At 39.1% G+C, this 21,921-nt stretch overlaps 1 protein-coding gene across 1 annotated transcript; it reads left to right on the forward strand.

The window, feature by feature from the left end:
* Nucleotides 1-10,443: 10,443 nt before the first annotated feature.
* Nucleotides 10,444-17,427, forward strand: LOC307071264 (indoleamine 2,3-dioxygenase 2-like; the record flags this gene model as incomplete). Its single annotated transcript, XM_079730240.1, has 10 exons — nt 10,444-10,530; nt 12,147-12,242; nt 14,181-14,297; nt 14,481-14,599; nt 14,720-14,734; nt 14,841-14,940; nt 15,649-15,766; nt 15,852-15,903; nt 16,136-16,284; nt 17,027-17,427. The coding sequence occupies 10 exons, from the start codon at nt 10,444-10,446 to the stop codon at nt 17,425-17,427; spliced, it is 1,254 nt and encodes a 417-aa protein (XP_079586366.1).
* Nucleotides 17,428-21,921: the final 4,494 nt, after the last annotated feature.

The following is a 21,921-nucleotide window of genomic DNA, read 5'->3' on the forward strand; positions in this document are numbered from 1 at the left end:
ATTGTTAGTGGTATTATTTAGGTATTATTTAGGTATTTCCAAGAAAAAAATCCCACAATGCATTCTGATGTGCAAGCCCTGATAACCAGAAATGGTTATCATTCCCTTAAAACTTGCTGTACAGGCTTTTTTGCTTCAGGAAAGGAACACCTGACTAAATGGAAAACGAATACACAGAAGGATATAAAAGGTTTAACATCACAGCAGGTATTCAAACGAGGATACTGAGAACTTAAGGAAATGAATAACTGAGGAGCTTTAGAAAACCCCCCAGAAACTATACAAAAACAAACAGAACTATTCAAACTGTGACAACTTCCACCTGAGGCGAAACTATCCGAAAACCAATAACCAATAGCAAACTTCAGAATTTCTTAAAATATATATATTTGGTGTCAACATTCAAATGACTTCCTACATTGTTAGTGGTGCAGGGTTAAAGAGGACAGTCACATTGGTTTTACACTTAATTAACAAATTAAGACCTAGCGTGATCACAGGATCAGTGATTCAATCTTCCATTTCCACAGAGTTATTAAATGTTGTTGGAGGGTTACAGCCTAATTGTGAGAAATTCCCCATCTCCAAATTAATAATGGCAGAAAAGCATTTGCATAATAGAGATATGAACAATTAATATCCGAGACAGAGCCCTCACTGAGGATAAACCCATGCCATGACAACATCTCAGAGTACCTCTGTGGGCAGTGAACCAAAACTACTTCAGGGCTGTGTTTCCTCAATAGTGATAAAAATAGACACATCGTCATTGTAAAGAAAATATAAACCTTAACTTTTAACATCTTAGTGGAAGGGATGTATTCATTTTGTTTCTTCCTCCTTGGGTGATGTCATCTGCTCCTCTTCATGACACAGCTGTCTCATTAAAACCCATCCACAATTAAGAGGTCTAGTTTGTACCCATTGTTTAGGAATGAAGGCGGAGGCAGGCGAGGCTGTTGGTAATGTTAGAAGTGCGCTTGAGGCTACAATTAGCGCCTCTAAGGCGCTTATTTGTCATTCCATGCCTTAATTGGAGCCATCAGACCACCATTGCAGAAAATTCACTCTTCTGATTAAACCAATTACTAAGACGTCAAATTTATGGATACAAAAAAATACATTTATTGTTCCTTAGGCTGTAAATATATTGCCTTGAAAATCTGCTCAGAAATGGAAGTGAAAGTGAAAGAATGAAACTCTCCGAGATTTAATTCTCTGGACTTTATTGCGTGCGGAGACATGCTGAGATGTGGATGATCATTTTAAACCACTCAATATCCCAAAGATGTCAGGTTTTGATCCATTGGCAAATTTTTTACAGTGATACATTTTTCTGCTGATTTCTTTGCCCCGATTGAAATGTTTTTTTTTGTATCGTGTAACTGTTGAAGCCTGCCAGGAATAAACCTGCACAGTATCTCAGACATCTGGATATTATGTTGTCAGCTGTAAATGGAAACTCAGCAGACTGCCGGTGTGCGACGGGAGAGACACTGGATTCACTAAGGTAATGCAATCTCAACACACAGTGAGCTAAGTACACTTTGAAGGTTCTTATATGTTTGCATATGTTTGACAAACAGTGAGAATGACAAATTAGGCGGAGGGTGGGGTTGAGAAAGGAGTGAATGGAAAGGAACAAAGAGAGAGAAGGCAGATATAGAGATAGAAGACGGCTAGCAAGTATATCCAAGCAGGAGAAACATTTTCCAGGTTCTCTTATCTACCTGAGTTTCACCATTGCTACCCAGGCTTTCTGAAAGACCGGCACATGCTACGCAAATTCAAGTGTCACTAATAGTTGTACAGATTCTTTAATAAGCAGGGATTTTCGTCAGACACACCGATTGCCAAAAAAACAGCCATTAATGGCTTTATTTATGGACGTCCTTGAAGATGCATTAGGCCTATGAGGGCGACGCATCATTGATTTCCCATATTGTTGGATGGTCTATGGGTCAGTGCGTTCGATTTCACACCAACAGGTTCTGGGTAAGAACCCGTTGAGGGTTCAAATAAAACACCTTTTGGCAGAGAGCTAGCAGGCTTCAGCAAGGAATGCCCAGCCCCTACCAGTTCTGTCCTTCAACCAAATCCGTCTGTTTGGATGGATGCCTCAGCTAAATGACTAATTAGTTAAGCTAGAATTGTCATGCAGCTTTATCATTCCGATGTGGAGCACATGTTCCGAGGAAGGACGGATTGACTTTTCTGATAATGAATTTCCAAGTAAGCAGGAAGGAGTGGCAGTCCAACCTTCTGTTTGTTTTCGCTTTAGATTGATGAACGTGTCTAAGTTTGTTGCATCCTGTCCTCTATCAGTCGTCATTAATCTAAGGGTGTGTGTTTGCGTGTGTGTGTGTGTGTGTGTGTGTGTGTGTGTGTGTGTGTGTGTGTGTGTGTGTGTGTGTGTGTGTGTGTGTTTGTGTGTGACATGAAAACATAGCTAGCAAGCTATGTGGTCACTTTTTTTTCTTTTAACCAGACACTGGATTGGCTGCATTAAACATGCACACACAGAAAAACTAAAGAAAATCGTTATTTTAAAATATTTAAATTGAGAGCTAATAGCACCCTCAATCGCAGCTGCATAACACCAGACGATAAAAGCTCTACAATCTAAGAATAGATAAAAAAAAATGGCCTTCTGTTGCATTTTAATTTCTGCTACTTGTGGATGGTTGCCCTTTCAGTTGGGGAAAACCATTGACAGTTTTCCTTAAATATGATACAAAAACATTGTGGTTCACAGCTTCAGATATTGTTGCCTAATTAAGGCTTGGACGAGGTTCCTTGACATTTCCCAGCTCAACTTGATATTTAATAAAGCCCACATAAAAATAATTCTGAGCCTCAATGAGAATGTGTGTAGGTTTTAAACTTTCGTCTACAATACAATATTAGTTGTTATAGTACAATTGGTATTACAATAATACTTTTAAATGGTGTTTGGGTGTATGCATGTATATATATAAAGGTCTATCAAACAAGGCTTCATTATGACTTTGACAGCCTGATTATTGTTCCCGCTGAGAAAAAGAAAAAGTTAATCTATTTGAAACAGATAGATGCACCTCCGAATCAGGGTTGGAATCAGCCACTAAGTCAGTGGGTCCATCATCATATCGCAAACATTACTCTCCTTTTAAATCCATGATTACAAGGGTTGCACGTCCAGCCTGTTTTTAATCTATCAATTTTACAAACCACATGTTTCCTCTTGCTCACAAAATGCATTTGATAATGAACTCATTGCCTCAGATTAAAGGGCTCTTATTATGCAATTTCTGTTGTTAATAATTTCCTTTTGGAGTTCTACTGGAATAGGCACAGACTAATAGTTAAACAATAGTCCTCTGGCCCTCTCTGTTGTGATTGGTCAATCATTTACACTTATTTTGAAAATCTCACGGCCATGAGTCCCAAGCAGCCATAAACATGGTCGATAAGAATGGCTAGGGTTCAGCTGTACCTGTTCGAGTCTGAGTCGGATACCAAAACCCAATGTCAGGCCGAACAATCTAATCAACCCGAAAAACCTTAAAAACTGAGACTTGAGCAGAATGTTTCATCATACATCACAGAACTGGGTGTTCTTTTACTGACCAAAGTGTATAATATATTTTTAGGTGCACCTGTGGAAAGTGTGCCAGAATGCCCAGCAAAGCTGTAAACAACTGCTGCAAAGAAATACGAAAGGATGCTAATAGTAGGTAAAATCAAAGACTACATAATTCCTTTTTTGTTGTTCTATCTCAGTAGTGGAGAGACTTGGAAGAGACTTGGAAATACTACTTCGAGTCCTGCGTCACCCTGTTCGCTTTACACTTGTAAGTGTTTGTAAAGCGAGTGTCTGGTAAGACCAGCCTCACCAGGTCATCCACATCTGTAAAATATTGCATTCAAATAGTCAATGTGTTGTAGTGTATTTTTCTAAATCCAGCTTTCTTGTTCAAATGTTAAGTATGCCCGTAATTATTTCAAATATATTTTTTTATTTTTCAGGCCAAAAGATATGCCAGAGATACTGTATTTAGGTGCTATTTTTAGTGGCTTTGCGGCGCAATCACCCTTCTTGTACTGGTGGAACACAACCTAGAAGAACATACCCATGTAAACCCATGTGCACACACCCACACAATATCCTTGTATTACATACAGCACAGGCTGTGTAACTCTGTAACAACTACGCTGTTGGATAGGTAGAAAAATGCCTCCACATAACAGAGCTTAGTAAAAGGTGCACAATTAAGGGAAAACAGTGGCTCAGAGCCTGGCAAATAATGGTCCATCTCCACACTTGAACAATTGTCAACATCTTGTGATTGAAAACGTAGCTGTTTCAGGCAGGTCACGAGAGGTGTTTTCTGTGGGAGGGAGTCAATGCCTTTGGCTTGGACTTTGAGCTTGGGAGCTTAGCAGACCTTATTCATGGATAAAACACAGACGTAACAAACTAAAGGAGAAGGAGAAAAATGAAAGAACATTACAATACCCTTTTAATATTAGGTCTATATTTCATAACCTTTAACACATGGCAAAGGATTTATATTCCATAATCTCTAACAGATGTTGTTGACCAACATTATTCCCTCCCACTGGCCGTCCTCAGTGGAAAAAAATGCATATATTTTCTGGTGGGTGCCCTTCCACATTTTCTTTATAAGTAAATGGGTACATTTCATGTACACAAGAACACAAGGAAAAAAAGAAAGAAGGAAATACACTTGCCCCCATGTTCCTCACAATGTTACATCTGAGCTGGCCTGCACTTGCTCTGTGACTCTGACATAAGATTGCCAGAGATTGCAAGGCTGACTGATGGACAGATGACAAGAGGCAGATATCTATTTGCAAATTGTATTTCATAAAGAAAGGTCTAAGTCTTCAAGTAAGAAACTAAGAACACAAAGAAAAGAGGAGGACAAAATGTCCAATATGTTAATAGTGTGAAGTTGTTTTATTTGTAGTAATAAAGCTTATGCTTGATAATAATGCTATGATAGACCATAGACCAGAGAATTAGGGTTGCCAACTTTCTCACTATCAAATACACATTCACAGGTTTATCTTTATTCACACATGCCAAACCGACCAAACTCCAGAAATTACTTTTTTTTTTGGCAGGAATCGTCACATTTACGCTATACGTACAACTGATGCACATGAGCAGGCCTGTGATTGGATGACAGTCGATGTCACCCATGGTGGGATCAGCACATGATCTGCTGCTGTATCAGATCTAGGAGCTGCATCCGGTCTAGGATCTGTAAGAGTGCCATCTGGTAATCAGAGCAGAGTAGCACTCAATAAACGTGACGGAGGTCCCATATGGGACAAACCAAAATAGACCCATATAAGGGATGTCCATGCTAAAATTGGACATTGGGCAACCTAACTGACAATTGCTAACACTATATCCATATAAACATTGTTTGTTGTTTGTAGCTTCTTTGCAGCTACATGTTTTGCTTTGAGTAGGCTATTTTTCTACTAGATAAAAATCCAGATGCACCCTGGAAATATTTTCAGAAGCCCCTAGCTGCTTGTGAGGGGACTTCTGATCTCCCATCTCTCCAACTCTCTGAAGCAAGTAAGTTCTGCCAATTATTTGTTGCCTCTGTGATGTACCTAACATTTGGTAATATTGAACAATTTATTCATTATTTGATGATTTGTTGGTTTAAGGAGTCATTTTGATTTATAACATTTAAATATTTTTTTCTTGAAGTTTGTTGTCCATATTTATGTGGTAGAAGTGGGTGATGAGCACTGTGGGAGTAATCTGGATGGTGTGTGTGTGTGTGTGTATGTGTGTGTGTGTGTGTGTGGGGGGGGGGGGGGTTCTCCAGGTGTGTCGCCTGATGTCCCAGCTCCCCGCCAGATGATCAGAAGTGGCAGCCAACGCCACTAACACTTATTCTTATACTATCTGGATCCTCCCCGGTCACGGCGAGCCTACAGGTATGAAACAATGAATCCCAGGGCTAGTTATCACTACTGTGAAATGGGGTTGCCACTGTTGTGGCTAGGAGCTGCATACCATGCTGTAGCTACTGAGCGGAATTGACAAGCAGTTGGACAAGGAACATCGTGATGGCTAATGGCTCAGCTGTTATTGTTTGTCTCACTTGAGATTTACAGCTTAATGCACACTTCACGTGGTGCTGATGCAGAGCAATTTTGATGGCTCAGGCAGTGGCGTCACTAGGCTGTGTAATTCGGGGCTAAAGCCTTGGATATTATTTAATTAGCCCCGAATCTTATTTATTTATTTATTTTGCTTGCTTGCTTTACACTAGAAACAAACATGGGGATTCCAGCGGCATCTCAAAATAAAGTAGCCTAGTCCTTCTAGATAGTCCTTCTGTCAAGAGAATAAACGGTTTAAAAATATAACGAGACTGTTCACCACCTCAAGTGAATTAACCTATCCTATCCCCAGTCATATATATATATATATATATATATATATATATATATATATATATATATATATATATATATATATATATATATATATATATATATATGTAAGGTCTGTCTCACTTGTATTCATTTTATTTCTGAAACACCTTGAATGGAACTTTAGATGTCTGGGGATAAGCAGCACAGCAGTCAGGTATTTAAAGCTATAATAAACTGCATATTTTGTTAAAGCCTTATGAAAAAAATTGCATGTGCAATAAAGCATACAAAAAAAATTGCAGCGGAAATTCCCCTTTTCCCTTTCCCTCTGGGCTAAGCCACGGATATTTCAGAAACCTGGAAACGCCCATAGGCTAAGGTATTGTGGTTTCGGGGCTAGGCATGACTCAAAGAATGGTAAAGGTTCAACAAGATTGTTTATTCAGAGATACAAGGTAAACGAACAGGCACTCTGGAGGGAGTTCATGAAGCATCTGTTGGACCCAGGTATCTTCAGTCTGTATTGATATAGGCGTAATCATAAAAAAGCCACGCCTATAGAAGCATAAACGAGTCAGAACTGTTGTTGGCACTATGAATGTGTGAGGTTTAATATATTGTGTGGTCTAATAAGGTGATGGAATAATTCATTTTTATCTACTGAAATGGTCACTGACATTCAATGCACTCCTAATTTAGTTTTTAAATAAGCTGCAGTATCTGTTTGACACTGCTGCTCTGGAGCCCCATTCTACCACTGTCTACGTTTACCCTGGCTGTGCTTATGTACAGCTTAAGAGCTAGTCACCATACCCAAATGCTTAACTGAAATTGTTGCTGATCAAGACTTAAGGGGGAATCTCCATGCTTGGATATTTTGTAATAGAGAGTACTGCTTCATACGCGAGTTGTAAAACAGTTAGGGCCTGCGACTTCAAACCCATTTTCTGCAAAGAAATCCAAGAAAAGTTCTGCCATTTAGGTCCTCTTTCCGGAAATCCTGGACCAACGACGTCAATGGTGCAACTTTTCCACAGACACAAAGAAAATAGCAAACTGCTCGTAAACTTCACTGAATTTAAATGATGTCTATTGTAAATTCTTCTGCCTTATCAACCTTTACAAAATAGTAATAGTTATTAGTTAGCAGAGACCACTGCTCCAGAAAAGTGCTTTTTATCAACTGATCTTTTTCATTTTCCTTACTTCAGTGATAATGCTAAAACCTCTTACTTCAAGGGCCGAAACTGACTATTAGAAGCGCAACCATGGAAAACAAAATCCAACGGATACTGAAAAATATATTAAAAAATATATATATATTGCCACGGCCTACATGGCATCAATTAATGAACTTAGAAGAATAAAGTGAGGGGCTTAGCAAACAAAATGCAAAAGTCATAAAAGGATTGTACTGAGGCCAGCTCACTATGTAGCAGGCCTTTGGAAATACGTGCTCTCATTGTGATGAGGTGGCTGAAACACATAGGCCGGTCTGGGATATTCTGACAAAACATGGGACGGTATTTTACACCCCAAAAAGTCCCTACTCGAGGGGGTAGTACCTTCCAAAAGTACAGAAACTTTAGGTGTGGGCCTTGAAGCACTAAAACATCTCTGATTGGTCTAGTAAAGATAGCATATTATTTCTGCCATTTCAACATCTGCAGCCACAAGCAGGGATGTACTAAATCACACACAGTCCTTTTATTGCATCCATTGTGGTAAACGACATCCATAGACCTATAATCATCGCTATCTGTTATATATATTGATCATTCTCTTGATAGAAGTCTGCGCTGCAAGCCAATAATAACTTGCACTGCGAGACATGAATATAGGTTCCTTTGAAACAGGGAATCATCCTCAAAACAAACGACTCCCAAGCATGGATGCATTAAAGAATGCACACCCACTTAACCCCTCATCTGCATATTGCACTTCGCCCCACTATTTTACACTCCGCAATTTTACAACTCCATAATAACCAAATCCTCTTAATACATATATGTTTTGATGAAAGTAGAGAGCATACGCTCGTATTCCCGTATGTCTTTGTCACTGCCCTGATTCTTATTGGAATTAACTTACGTAGAGTTAATAGTTAATGATTTGAAGGTATCTGCCCTGCACTTGTCGTATGTTATGATATGCTGTTTCATGTGTGAAATAAATCCGACAATTACTGAAGGACTGTGCTGGTTCTGCAAGAGCCCGCGAATAAAGGGATTGAACATGGTGTCTTGGCTCTATGGTCTATTTGGAACAAAGGACTTGGATACTGCACCTTGATTTGAATCCTTCTCTTCACCAACCTCCATTGCTTTCACTGTCTCCTCATTATTAGGGTCACCTGAGTCCCCTTTCATATGCAGCGCAGGAAGATACATCTAGAAGAACAATGCATTTGATAACAAATGGGATTATATATAGCCAATAAAACCATTTCTCCCCGACTTCTTAATTAAAATTCAGATGAAAACCATCATCTGTCATAGGCCTAACTGCAACCTTTAACCTTACTTGGTTTATTACATTTTTTATCTTGTTATACTTACTTTTTTATTTTGTTCTTTTGGATGATTTTTGTGAGGGGCCGTAATGTATGAGTTACAGCACCATTGATTGATACACATCTGGGCTTCTATCGTTCTAGGTGAAAGTCAGCCATGGTCTACAAATTAGTGTTATGTTTTCTCCTATAGTAACATTAGAATGGAGAGCTTCTTCTTGAAGATGGTAAAATGTAGCAACTTAATCTCGTTGTTTCACTCAACTAGGTCTATTTGACAAGTTAATTCTAACCCTGGCTGTGCCTGCCTGCCTGAACTCTGGCCATTAGAGTAGTTTCCTGCCTGCTCTGTGGTTTTAATAAAACCTAGTTTGGGTCGACCTTGTTTGTGTGTCATGTGTTTGGGTTCCCTAGTCCGACCATAACAGGCCATCTGCATTCTTCCTGGAAGCAGAAAAGGTACATGACCAGTGTTTATTTTGACGATGACAAGTGGCTTCAAAGATAACCATTAGCATACAGAGAATTCCTAGGAATCTTTTCAGTGTGTGAAGTTACTATGAATAAAATGTCCTTTGGTGATTATTTTTTGCTAGGTATATCGATAGATTCTTTTGATAGGTAATACATTGAGCTGTGTGATGGAGAAGCTGCTTAATGTAATGGTTTATGTTGGAGAAGATACTATTGCACCATTTAATGTCTTTAAATAAAGGAATTAGGACATTGACCATTTTTAGCTCAAAACGCCTGTGATATCCCGATCTATAGTCAACATCTATATAGATAGATATATATACATTGATATAGATCTATATATAGAGCTATTTTATATCTATGTATGTATTACATACATAGATATAAAATATATATATATATATATATATATATATATATATATATATATATATATATATATAATTTAAAACAAATTGGTTTATTTTATTGAAATTAAACAAGAAAAATGAACGTTAAAAAACTTGACTGGGGTAGCATAGGGCCGGGCCGACTGTGACGCAAAACTTTGAAAAATGCAGAGTGTTTTCTAAATGTAGTCAAGTAAAAGTAGGCAATATATATGTAATAATTGGTGTAATGAAAAAGTAATATCATAGGCTCACTTCTCTACTTTCCACAACACAAAGTTACAATCACAGATAAATGTATAACATTATAAACGATAAGTGAGAGAAGAATTACCTTCGCCAATACCTTCCCCTACCACAGATACATTGAATAAGCTCTAACCTCGCAGAATGTTTGGATTACATTAGTAACAAGGCAAGACACTAATCAGGAGAAGCCCAGACTGTTGACAGAAGAGAAACAGATTGAACTTTGACTCAACATTATGAAGAAAAATACAAAGTGATTGGCTCTCAGGCTCCAGCCGAATATCTTAGAAGGCGTAATGTGATGGTTTAAAAGGAAATGGTAAGTTCTGAGATCTACAGTTGATCGCTCAGCAGACAAGAAGGTCACTTTTCCTTCTATAGAGAATATTGAGAGCATTAGACAGGATGACGACTACGAGCGAGGAGATGCTGCAAAGAGACATGTACTCATTTGATATGTCACAACTTGGGTTCGTTCTTACGGAGCCATTGGTGAGTAGCATACTATGGCATTTATATGAAACCACACAAATATCAAAGGTTTAACTATTGCACAGTTCCACCTGGAAGTGAAAATAAGCTAATCTTTTCTATTGATTCATACCACGTGCCTCAACCCTACTTGTATTTGATTTATTATATTTTTTTGTTAATAATTTAAAACAGAAAATAAATAATTTAACACACTCTTAATGTATACAGTGTATAACATTATTTTTTCTTTATTTCACACATACATGGTGCTAAGGTGATATATGGAAGGTTTTCATGTTATTTATATGACCTAAAGGGACTGTTAAGGATTTCTACATGCAAAATAATGCAAAAAAGGGGAAAAGGGATGACATTAACCATGGATAATGGTAAAAAGGTTTGTTCTTCTTACCATTGCTCAAAGTATTACTTTGAGCAACTTGTTTTCAGGATTTTAATTTACCAGTTTATTATTGCTATTGTTTCAACCCACATACCTTGCACTGAACTTTTCTGAATGAGAAGTCATTTCTGACTAATGTTTTTTTGTGTTAGACCCCCAACGTTTCCTCTGCTTTGTCCCCTCTGCCCTATGTTCCCTCAGCTCTATATTCCCTCATCCCTATCTTCCCTTAGCCCTGTCATCGATAAGTCCAATATTAACTCAACAAAAAGTCAATGTGTGGCCACACACCCACTTCCTATTGGACTGATGAGTCAACTGACTCCATCCACAAGACTCATGACTCCACTGACTCCAACCACTCCTTCACTTCTCTATTGATTCCTACCACATGCCTATGAATTGGATTGATTGTAAATAATGTATTTATAACTTAAAATAGGCAATAAATCAAACTATCTATTAATTTATAATAGATATATTTAATGTTATATAATTTCTTCAATTCTTCAATTCAAGTTCTTCAATTATATAATAGTTGAAGAACGGTTTCAAACGGAAGGTGCTTAGAGTTTATTCTAGGAGGGGTGTCTCCTTTATGGGGAGAAACCTTAAGTGTTTTGTTCTGTTGATCTTGAATATGATCATATTTCTGATCATTTTCTTTCTGATAACTGTAGTTTAAAATGTTCAAAATAATGGTCAACATTTGACTCAAGACCTCCCTATGCAGAATTCATGGCGTTGCCCAGACGGTGTGAATCGTTGACCAAACCTCTGATCACCACCCAAGGCGCCCCCCAGGGCTGTGTGCTCAGCTCCCTCCGGTTCTCCTTGTTTACACATGATTGTGCAGAGACACACAGTAGTAACATTGTCGAGATTTCTTAGCTCAGCTTTGGCGTCAGATTCATGTCACATGTCGTGAGTGTACAAATCATCACTTATTCCTAACAAATCACGATCACATGTAGATGAACCAACTTGTTCCTTGATTGCCATCTTTCTTTAACTGATCATTATTCAGACAGTTTGGCCTTAGTTAAGCTGGAGGAAATGACCATAACGTTGTTTGTCAACTGTCTATAAAATCAAGAAGAAGGCCAAAGGCGTTTTTCATATTATGACACTGCCCCTCCCCTCCCCCCCACAACCACCAGTGTTTTACAGGGTTATAAATTACATTGTTAACCATATTTTCTGAAATGTGTTATATTGCATTTAATTTTAGATGGACCTTCCGGAATACTACCAGATATGGATGGAAATAGCCCGTAACATTCGCCATCTCATTAACACACATCAACTACGCAGTGTGGTTCAAAAGGTAAGAATGATGGTATACGAAGCATTCTGTATGCGGAACACAGGATATCCAATCAGTGTGTAGTAGTTTTCATGTATTTCAGGTATACACAGGGACATAATTTAATTCTAGAGCACTGTATGAACAGCATTACTCAGAATCAACTTATTGTTATATAGTTTATTGTAATATTGGGTAAAATTTGTATTTTTAGTACTCAGCACGCAAGCAAACAAAGATAAACACTTCTGATTCCCATATTGGCAATAATTATATTTGATTATATCAAACATGTAGCATAGAGTATGCGTGCACAAGGATTACAAATAAGCTTTGTACTGAAAAAAACATCAGCTGATGTATTTTTTCTTGTCTTGTCATAAAAACTGGCTCTTTTCTTTTCACACAAAATTATATCAGAGCTCAAATCTGGAAGGCTTGATCCATTCGGTTTTCAAGTCCTCTTATGAGGTACTCCGACCTCTTTGTTCATTTTCGTAGGACATTACTAATGCAGCTTCACCAGGGACGACACTGAGGCGGTTTGTCCGGGCCTCTGTGCCTCTTGAGGTTGTTGGTTTCTTCGCCACCTCTACATCTAACCTCCCAGAGGGGAAGGCTCCACTCCTTTAGTGTTTTACCCCTCAGCCAGTCTCCACCTAATGTCCTTTCCAGGGCTGGCTGTCAGGTGCCGTGAGTGGCACAGAAGCAGGAAATATTCACATCTGAGCAGCATTTTGAGTGACACCAACCGTTTTTGTAATATATGCGTCCTGTGCGTGGTTCAGAACGCAGTGTGCTCGTGGCGTTGAATCTAATTGGTTTGGGTCACTCAGTTCACTTCGGTGTAGTCGGTTTGGCTTCAGTGTAGTACTTAGCGATGGGGAGTGGCCTGGATTGCAGGTGTTTTTTGTGCCATGGTTGAGATGGTACCAGGTTTTGTACAAACAGGATAAATCTTTCAACACATAATTATCCCTAAAAAGTAATTACAGTCATTACAGTCAAAAGATCAAATAATTTGTTTGCTGCAATACTACTTATTTTAAGAAGAAGAAACATAACCATATAGCATATACTGTGAACAGAAATAAATGAAAATCCCAAACTGAATAGTAAAACCTTCAACATTAATGATACGAATATGTAACTAAAAGGGAATTTAAACATTGTTGTTGAGGAAAGGGGTGTCTCTCTGTGTTCTCCTGCACACACCCGTGTTCACACTTCTTAGAGTAAGAACAGGCCAGTGCCTCTCCAACAAACCTCCATTTGTTTATTTCCCTACAAGGATGAACCAAATGGTCGGATAACAGGCCATCTGGGTCATGGCCAAGGGAGACACTGCGTCTGTTCTTTTGTGATTTACGCTTTCTTTAGTATAATACTCACCCTGAACTTTTGGTTAGGTGAGAAGAGGTAGCCAAGGAGCACATCTGGAGACTGCTCCTCACCCAGAAAAACTATACCATCCAGTTTGTGAGGCCCTCTTTAGACCACAGAACGCTTCTTCTGCCTCTGGAGCCCTGACTCGTGAACCGTTGTGCACAGGGGTTCTGCATTAAGAGTTGGACCCTAAAATAACTTTAATGGCTTAACTGAAATGCGTTTGGGAAGGGCTCTGATGGCCTAAAGATCCCTGTCTTTGTGCACTATTGTAATTTGGATGCACTGGGCCTTGTGGCCATTTTTATGTAGATGTAGAAAATCTACGTCTACATCTATCATTAGTTCATTGACGTATTGTAGTGATACGTAAATACATTTGAATTGAATATTGAAAAGGCTGTATATGCACTGACATCAATTTTTATGAAGATGGAATACGCGATAGGATAGTGGGTTTGGTACGTAAGGTGCGGCTTGGTACATTATCTTTTAGATCTTACACAAACTATTAGTTCCACAAATTGCAGTTTTAAAGATATAGCCCTAATCTTTCAACCTTTAACGTTTCAGATGCCCATGCTGAGCATTAATCTTCTCAGTAGCTATCGAGAGCTAAGGCTAGCCCACCTGGCGCTGGGGTTCATCACCATGGGCTATGTATGGCAGGAAGAGCAAAACCCTGCCCAGGTAAAGATTTTGTCCCCGGTACTGTCTAACAAGCTAACAAGCTAAAATTTAACTGATGAGTCATAAAATACATATAAATGCTTTATAAATTCAATCAATTGGAATTGATTTTTAGATAACTACATTAAAAGGGCTCTTGTTGAAATCAAGTTCTTCACCTTCACACTTGCTTCCCCCTGACAGAGACTTCCCAAAGCCCTCGCTGTCCCCTTCACGCTGGTTTCCCGTAAGCTGGATCTCCCAGCCATCCTGACGTACGCAGACTGTGTCCTAGCCAACTGGAAACTGAAGGACCCAGCGGGGTGAGCCCCAAAATGATTCAAAGATGATGATGAGGATGATAGTCATCTTCATCCTCATCCAAATCAAAAGCATATTTTCTGAAAATCACTGGCTAACATACACAGTGTTCTTTTTTGCAGGGATTTGGAACTGAAGTAAGAAAGCTGAACCACTTGCATTGAGATTTGTACATTTATTTTTACAAATTCTCTTTCAATCATTCAATTACTTATTGTTCTGCACTTGTGTATGTGCTTCTAGGAACATGGATTTAATTCTCAATTTCCCTGGCAATGAGAGCTGTCGGGGATTTCTATTGGTGTCGTGGATTGTTGAGAAGGCTGCGGTATCTGGCCTTAAGGTTTGTTATAGAACACTATTTTTTCATTTATCAGTAGAAAGCACCGATACCACAGAAGTATTTCTTATTTGATTATCTTCGTACGGATCAGATATACCAATGCGTTTCATTAATTAAAAAGTTTTATATAAGGCTATCCCATTTTCAGCTTTGTAAAGTAGGAATAAATAGATACAGTTTCTTAAAAATGTTCAAAAGCCAGTTTTGAAGTGAAAATGTACTTTTACCAAATATGTCTATACAATTGCATTATATCTCTATAGAAAATGGACGAGTATCAGAGCTATGCAGATTCTAGCCACTGATACTGATACCGCTTTTAAACCAGTGTCGGCCGCTATGCACTGTTTCAGATCGGTGCAACGACAACAGAACGTATACCTCAGCTGAAACCTCACCTTTTAGCCTTGCTTTTAGATAGTTATTCAGGTCTTAACAATGCCTTTTTATTTTCATCTTTCTTTTGTTTACTTGGTATTTCTGTCTTCCTATTATTATTTTATGTTTATGTGAAGCACTTTCTAATCCATTTTATCGCACACAGTAATTTGTTATTATCATACATAGAACTGCATTTAGCTTTTGTATAAAATGTGCGGTACAAAAACATTTGAATCCAATATGGACAACAAAAATCAGTTTGTTAAACATCACTCAAGCTTCATGACGGGTCGAACTAATGATGTGTTGTTTTTTCGTATGGTGAAGGGTATCCTGGCAGTGAGAAATGCCATGGAAGAGAGCGATGAGACCGGGCTGCTGAAGGGTCTCAACGAAATAGCCGCGTCATTGAAACAGATGAAGAAAGAATTTAACCTCATGCACGGTACATGACCAATGAGTCACCGAAATGTCCTTCTGCAGGATGAAATGGGAGGCTGTTAATTTACCTGATGTTGATCTTTTCACAGAACATGTCAATCAAACCGAATTTTTTGGAACATTGCGGATATTCTTCTCAGGGTGAGTTTAAAGAATATTCTAAACATGAAACATTAATTTCTCTACATGTCCACAACATAACCTAGATATAATATCAAGGCCTAATATAGTAATATAACATTTCTCCCATTCTTTTCCTCACATGATTGAATTAAATGTAAGAATTAAATCATTGAATAACAATCAAATAAAATCCTATACAGCATAAATATAGACTAATAATGAACAGAATCTCCCCCTTGGTGTTGCTCAGGTGGAAAGACAACCCTAAGCTCCCAAACGGACTGGTCTACGAAGGCGTCAACGACGAGCCCGTTTATTTGTCGGGCTGTAGCGCGGCCCAGAGCTCAGCGGTACAGAGCTTCGACGCCATCCTGGGCATCCAGCATGAGGAGAAGTCAGGTAACCCCATAGACTGTAATAAATATGGACGCAGTGTTCCTGACATTACCCACTGGTTAACACACCACCGATCAAGGGCATTACATGGCCCCATTGCAGTAGTTTAAGCTTTAAGACTCATTGATATTCAGTCCTTTATAACTTTTTTTCATAAAAAAATAACAATTAAACGGATCCTCCAGAAATAGATGGTATGGATATGAACTGCAAACTATGGTCCTAAACAAACTACAAAATTTTCCTGTTGACTTGGAATGGTCTTGGTTATTTTTGCATCCCTATAGCCCATTAGATGAAGTACGTGTCAGTCACTTCCACCAGGGCTTCATAAACAGGTGGTCATGGCTGCCGCTTGGGTAACCCCTTTTGGTCTGGATCCATCCACCTCAGACCTTCCTCTGGTATTTCATTCACCAAACATGGCTTCCAGAGCTGCACTCGTTTGCATGTCACTCAATGATGACTTCAAAGTCAAACATTGTGTGACATGGATATTATTGTCAAAGCGTTTATATGATTCATTTGTCTAAAAAATTGTACATTGACCAGCTTGTCCCTAGAATTGAGCCAGATCATGGATATAAAAAGTGGAACCATCATATTTTTTTCACTCCATCCACAGTCAGGGGACCAGTTCCTAAAAGGTCTATTACTATCCAGCTTTTTTGGGCATCTGCAGTCATTGGTCGTTTGGCCCATGCTAACCAAACCCCTCTCTCCCTCTCTCCACCTATCCATCCAGCGGCCTTCCTGAGGCGCATGCGTCTTTACATGCCCCCGGGCCACAAACAGCTGATCGAGACCCTGTGTGCGCCCCCTCGGCTCAGGGACCTGGTGGTCCCCCGCCCTCCGCTCCACCAGGCGTACAACGCCTGCGTCTCGGCCCTGGAGGACCTGAGGACCTTCCACCTGTGTGTCGTGGCCAAGTTCATCATCATCCCAGGGGGCCAGGCGCGGGCCACTGCCGGCCGCTGCCCGCTCAGCGGTGTGGGCTCGGGTCTTGGTTTGGACTCCACCGGCACGGGGGGGTCCAACCCCATGTTATTCCTCAAGAGTGTCAGGGACTCTACCCAAAATGCACTTATCCCGTGTCCCTCACTGGGGGAGAGGATCTTGCCATTAAATATGTGTGGCAGGAATTAATGAACGCGGGGGTGATGATGGTAACAGCCCGGAGTGGTTGGTTCCGCTTATACCACAGTTTAGAACGATTATAGTCTTTAGTCTACAAAATGATTATGTTTATTTATATATTTATTAGCTGATATTTTTATACCCAATAACGGCCCATTGAGCATATTGTAGAAAGTTGTGTTGCTGTTTTTAATGTTGGATTTGGAGCGCATTGTTTGGGAACTGTTGTATGTTCAGTGTATGTCGTATTAAAAAGCCGAATCGATGTGCATGTCTAACAGTGGGATGTTATATCAGGGGGAGGGGGCTTAAAAAAAAAAGGAAAATAAGTTATGTCTATAAGTTATGTATATTTATTTTGTCGGGATGGGGATTGACTTTTCTTCTCTGTGCAATTTGCTGTGTTATGTTAGGCTTTTAACAAAATGTCCTTTTTAGTTGTTTGATAACCACTTTATTCAAGGGCAGTAGCACTTTCCAATAATTGTATTTTTGTAGTAGAGCACATTCTATTTCGAAATGATTAAAGATTGTCAAATGTGTACAGTGACAACTTCAGCAGTTAATCATACTTATTGTGCTGGTGAAAATGGTTCTCTCCATCTGTATATCGCAGTGCTTTTTCGCTGATCTGACCAATTGAATGGTGCTGCATTTGTTAAAATTGTTGCTAAAACGTGTCATTCACATTTTCACTTATTTTTATTTATCAGTCAAACACTTCCACATTCTCTTTATCGATTGGGGCTTTGTCATGATTGGATGTAAACACAGTGGATGATCCAGAGAGAAGCTATTGATTATTTACAACAATTTTAAGTAAAAGTCACAAAAAATGTAGCTGCATGTGTAAAAAATGATGGGTTTAGCCAGAGGAATCTGAATTGACCATGCAAAATCTTAATCCAGGACACCCTTATATAAATATATAATACATCTATATAATATTTTAAATATATCAATTGTATACGTGAAATAGTTCATATTTCAGTTGTTTGATGTGTTTCTCCTACAATGATATCCCTTCTTAAATGTTCTAAACAAACTTGAACCTGAAACACAAATGCACATCAGTGTCACCATACCTGCGTACCTCATGCACTTGACACACTGAGCTAAAGGACCCCTGGCCAGTTGTTCCTGCTGCCTCAAATACCTAATAGCCGCCCAGATGTTAACATCATTCATTTTTAGTTATATATTGAAAATGTTAAAATATGAGATGAGGCTATTTATCTCACATGAGTTGCGTCATCAGTTTGTCAGTAAAATATCGATTTGCTCTCTAGAGGGATTATCAGTCTACGTCACTCCTCGCTCTACGCGCATGTCATATGCAGAAAGAGACGAAAGCGACAAGAGCCGCAATCATGTCTTGTTGTGCGGTTGGTTGGGCAAACCGTTTTAATAAGAATGATTATCCCATTTATTCTACTTCTTGCTTGCCAACATAATAATACAATTCAAATACTTTAATATCTATGCTTTTTCTTATTCGTATTGCATGCTTATTAAATGTATACTCTGTTTGAGTTCATCTCCCTCAAAAAGTAGTCCCCTTTAATTACGATGGATCAAACATGTTTTTGACACCTCGAAGGGCATTATCCCGGTTATACCATCGTCACTTGCCAAAGAAAACCCTTTATACCACAGATACTCTAGGGTCTATAGCATATAACCGCATTTTCTGATTACAGTTCAATGTAACAGTAAGCTGACAAAATCGCAAATTAACACCGCAACTGCAAATTAACCACACGGAGATAACCATGGCAACCGGTCTAACAAATTATTTTCTTTTTGCCATCTTTCTGCGCGCGCATCCGCCGCGTTGATAAACAAATAATCCCCCTATACTACATTCTCATTGCCATTTTAAGTGCTAATTTTACAGTTTAACAACATCAGGTTGAATCCGATCCAGAGAGCATGTCTTGGGAGTGTATCTATGTTTCCCGGGTCCTATGTTCCCCGGGTCCTATGTTCCCCGCTTTGTATGTGATCGGGGAACATAGAACCCTGTGAGCAAATCTTTTTTTCGTAGGATGGTAGGGGCAAGTACCTGCCTTTTTCGCATCTGATTCGCCTGTGATTGGTTAGAATTTCTCTCCTCCAATTGGTTATGGTTAGGGTTAGGTTTAGGGTTAACCCTCACTCTAACCCTAACCCTAACACTAACCATAACCCTAAACCTGACCCTAACCCTTTGCACCCGGGGAACATAGGACCTGGGGAACATAGGGATGACCCCCATGTCTTCAACGGCTCACCACTGCCACCATAATTTGCGGTAAATACACGCATATCATTTGTTTTTAGGGAAATTCATGGGGAGAAAAAACAATTAATAAAGTAATAGTGTTTACTTCATTATGATTCTAAACTTCTGGCAATTTATTCGATATGGGTAGCAAATGGTAGTGGCACTGTTGAGGTTGAGCGAAGACCTAACCTCGGCATCCTGATCTTTTTAAGATGTAAAAATAAACACTTTATAACTGGTAGGAAGGAAAATCCTACCAGGGAAAACAACAATACGATCAAATTAAAGTTTTATTACTGGACATATTTAGCTAAACGTAAGAAAAACAAAATAGCCATTGCTTGCTACATGTTCAGGGATACTTCTACCTCCACCTTAATCCCCACCCACAAAATAGCGTGATTGTTTACTAACAGAAAAGGGTTCTACACTCTCATGTAGAAGAAAGAATGTCCGGGAGACACACCACAGTTCGCTGTCAAGTAGCAGTTGGCCCTAGAGGAAAAGTGTTCCCGTCTAAGTATCAACAGAACCCAAGAGAAGAGGACTGCTCTTTATCAGCAATGGAAAAGACCCTTGGACCGAAGTTCCTGATTGGTCGATGAATAGAGGGGAAAAGGGCAGAAGGGACCAACAGCTTTTTTTGTTCAAAACCCAGCCCCATTGCTGGAGGCCGGGATCTGTAAGCATGTAATTGTTTGATAAACTCAGCCAGAAGTAAACTGCAAAGAAAAGGGTAAAGCTTTTATTCAACACTGTCTAGACTGGTCACTGTAGAAATACCCTTGTAACACTACCCTTCTGAAAGCTTTATACACTTACACTTATAGGTTCTCTGCAGAATATCTCAGAAAACAAGAAAATAAGGTGTAACTACGTCCCTTGCATTTTTTTCTGGCTCTCTCCTGTTGCATAAGAAGGACCTCTACATCCAAAAATGAGAAAATGTGAGAACTCTCCAAACATGCTAAGCTTTATCTTGGTTGGACTGTCATAGCAAGTCCCGGATGATGCATCACAACACACTACACAGGGCAGGACAACCCGATCTGTCTTTATTATGACTTATATACTATTTCTGTATTGAGCTTTGAAAAATGAAAATGATTTCCTCTGACTACCGTATCGCTGACGGCAGTGTGTCTATCTGAAAGAAAAGCAGCCTTGTGTTTCACAAGTGTTGTTGTTTTTTTTATTCTGAAGTAACAACAGTATAAAAATGCATAATGTTGCACAAAAATAACAAATTGCACTCGCTCAAAGTACAACATTTTGCCGTGAAACTAAAATCAGAAGGTAGATTTGTGTTGAAACACAACAGGTGTGTTCTAATGCTTGACAGATTTAAGGTATATTCTATTGGATCAAGCACATAAACTGTTGTGTAAATAAAAAATAGCGTGCAATTTTTCATATGATCAGCTACATATAGTCATTTTATTTGATGGAACTGTCAATCATCTTGGCTGTGACATAGCCCTTCTATTCTTGCAGTTGATAGAACAGCAGTTGCTAGAAGACTGGTCTGGATCACTGCAGAACCACATTACACATGGCAAAGCCAAATGATACTTCTGCGTCCGATAGTCGCCAATCAACAAAAGTCTCTTCACCGGTGCCTTCATTAATTCTTCTGCTTCAGTGATTCGGAGCTTAGTCTGCCCAAGGTCACAGAGAGTCTTGACATCTGGTGATATTAATAATGTGAAGATGATTCATTGTAAAAAGGGACAGATATGCAGATGTCCTTAACAGCTCTATCGCTAATGAACGGAAAGCAACGTTTTTGAAGGGGTGCCTTTAGACGCCCGCCCATGAATAGGTGTACTTACGGCTATTCACTGCAGAAGTATCATTTGGCAAATATAGCCACTTCAAAGACGATACCAATGGTTTAATCACCCAGACCGGTAGGCCTATGGCCCCGCAAGGAATTGAAGGAACCCATTCCAGGGGAAAATGTGCAAATTTTCCATCACAATCTGTACTCTGAGGGCCACGATGGATGGGTACAAGCAATTGCCAAGCCTTCAAGGACAAAAAGAGGCATGTCAAAATATCATTTTCATATTCTCTTTTGTGAATGTCAATAAAACACTGTTATTTGTCATAGAAAATACTAGTAAGTAAGAAAATCAGCAGCACGAGATTGAAAAATGTTCAACATCTTATATTAGTATGTTAGAAATTCATTTCAGCGCATATAACATTCTTTATGTTGAATAATTGTCTTGTTT

The sequence above is a fragment of the Pollachius pollachius genome (genome assembly GCF_949987615.1).
Source record: "Pollachius pollachius genome assembly, chromosome: 2".
Taxonomy (NCBI): Eukaryota; Metazoa; Chordata; class Actinopteri; order Gadiformes; family Gadidae; genus Pollachius; species Pollachius pollachius.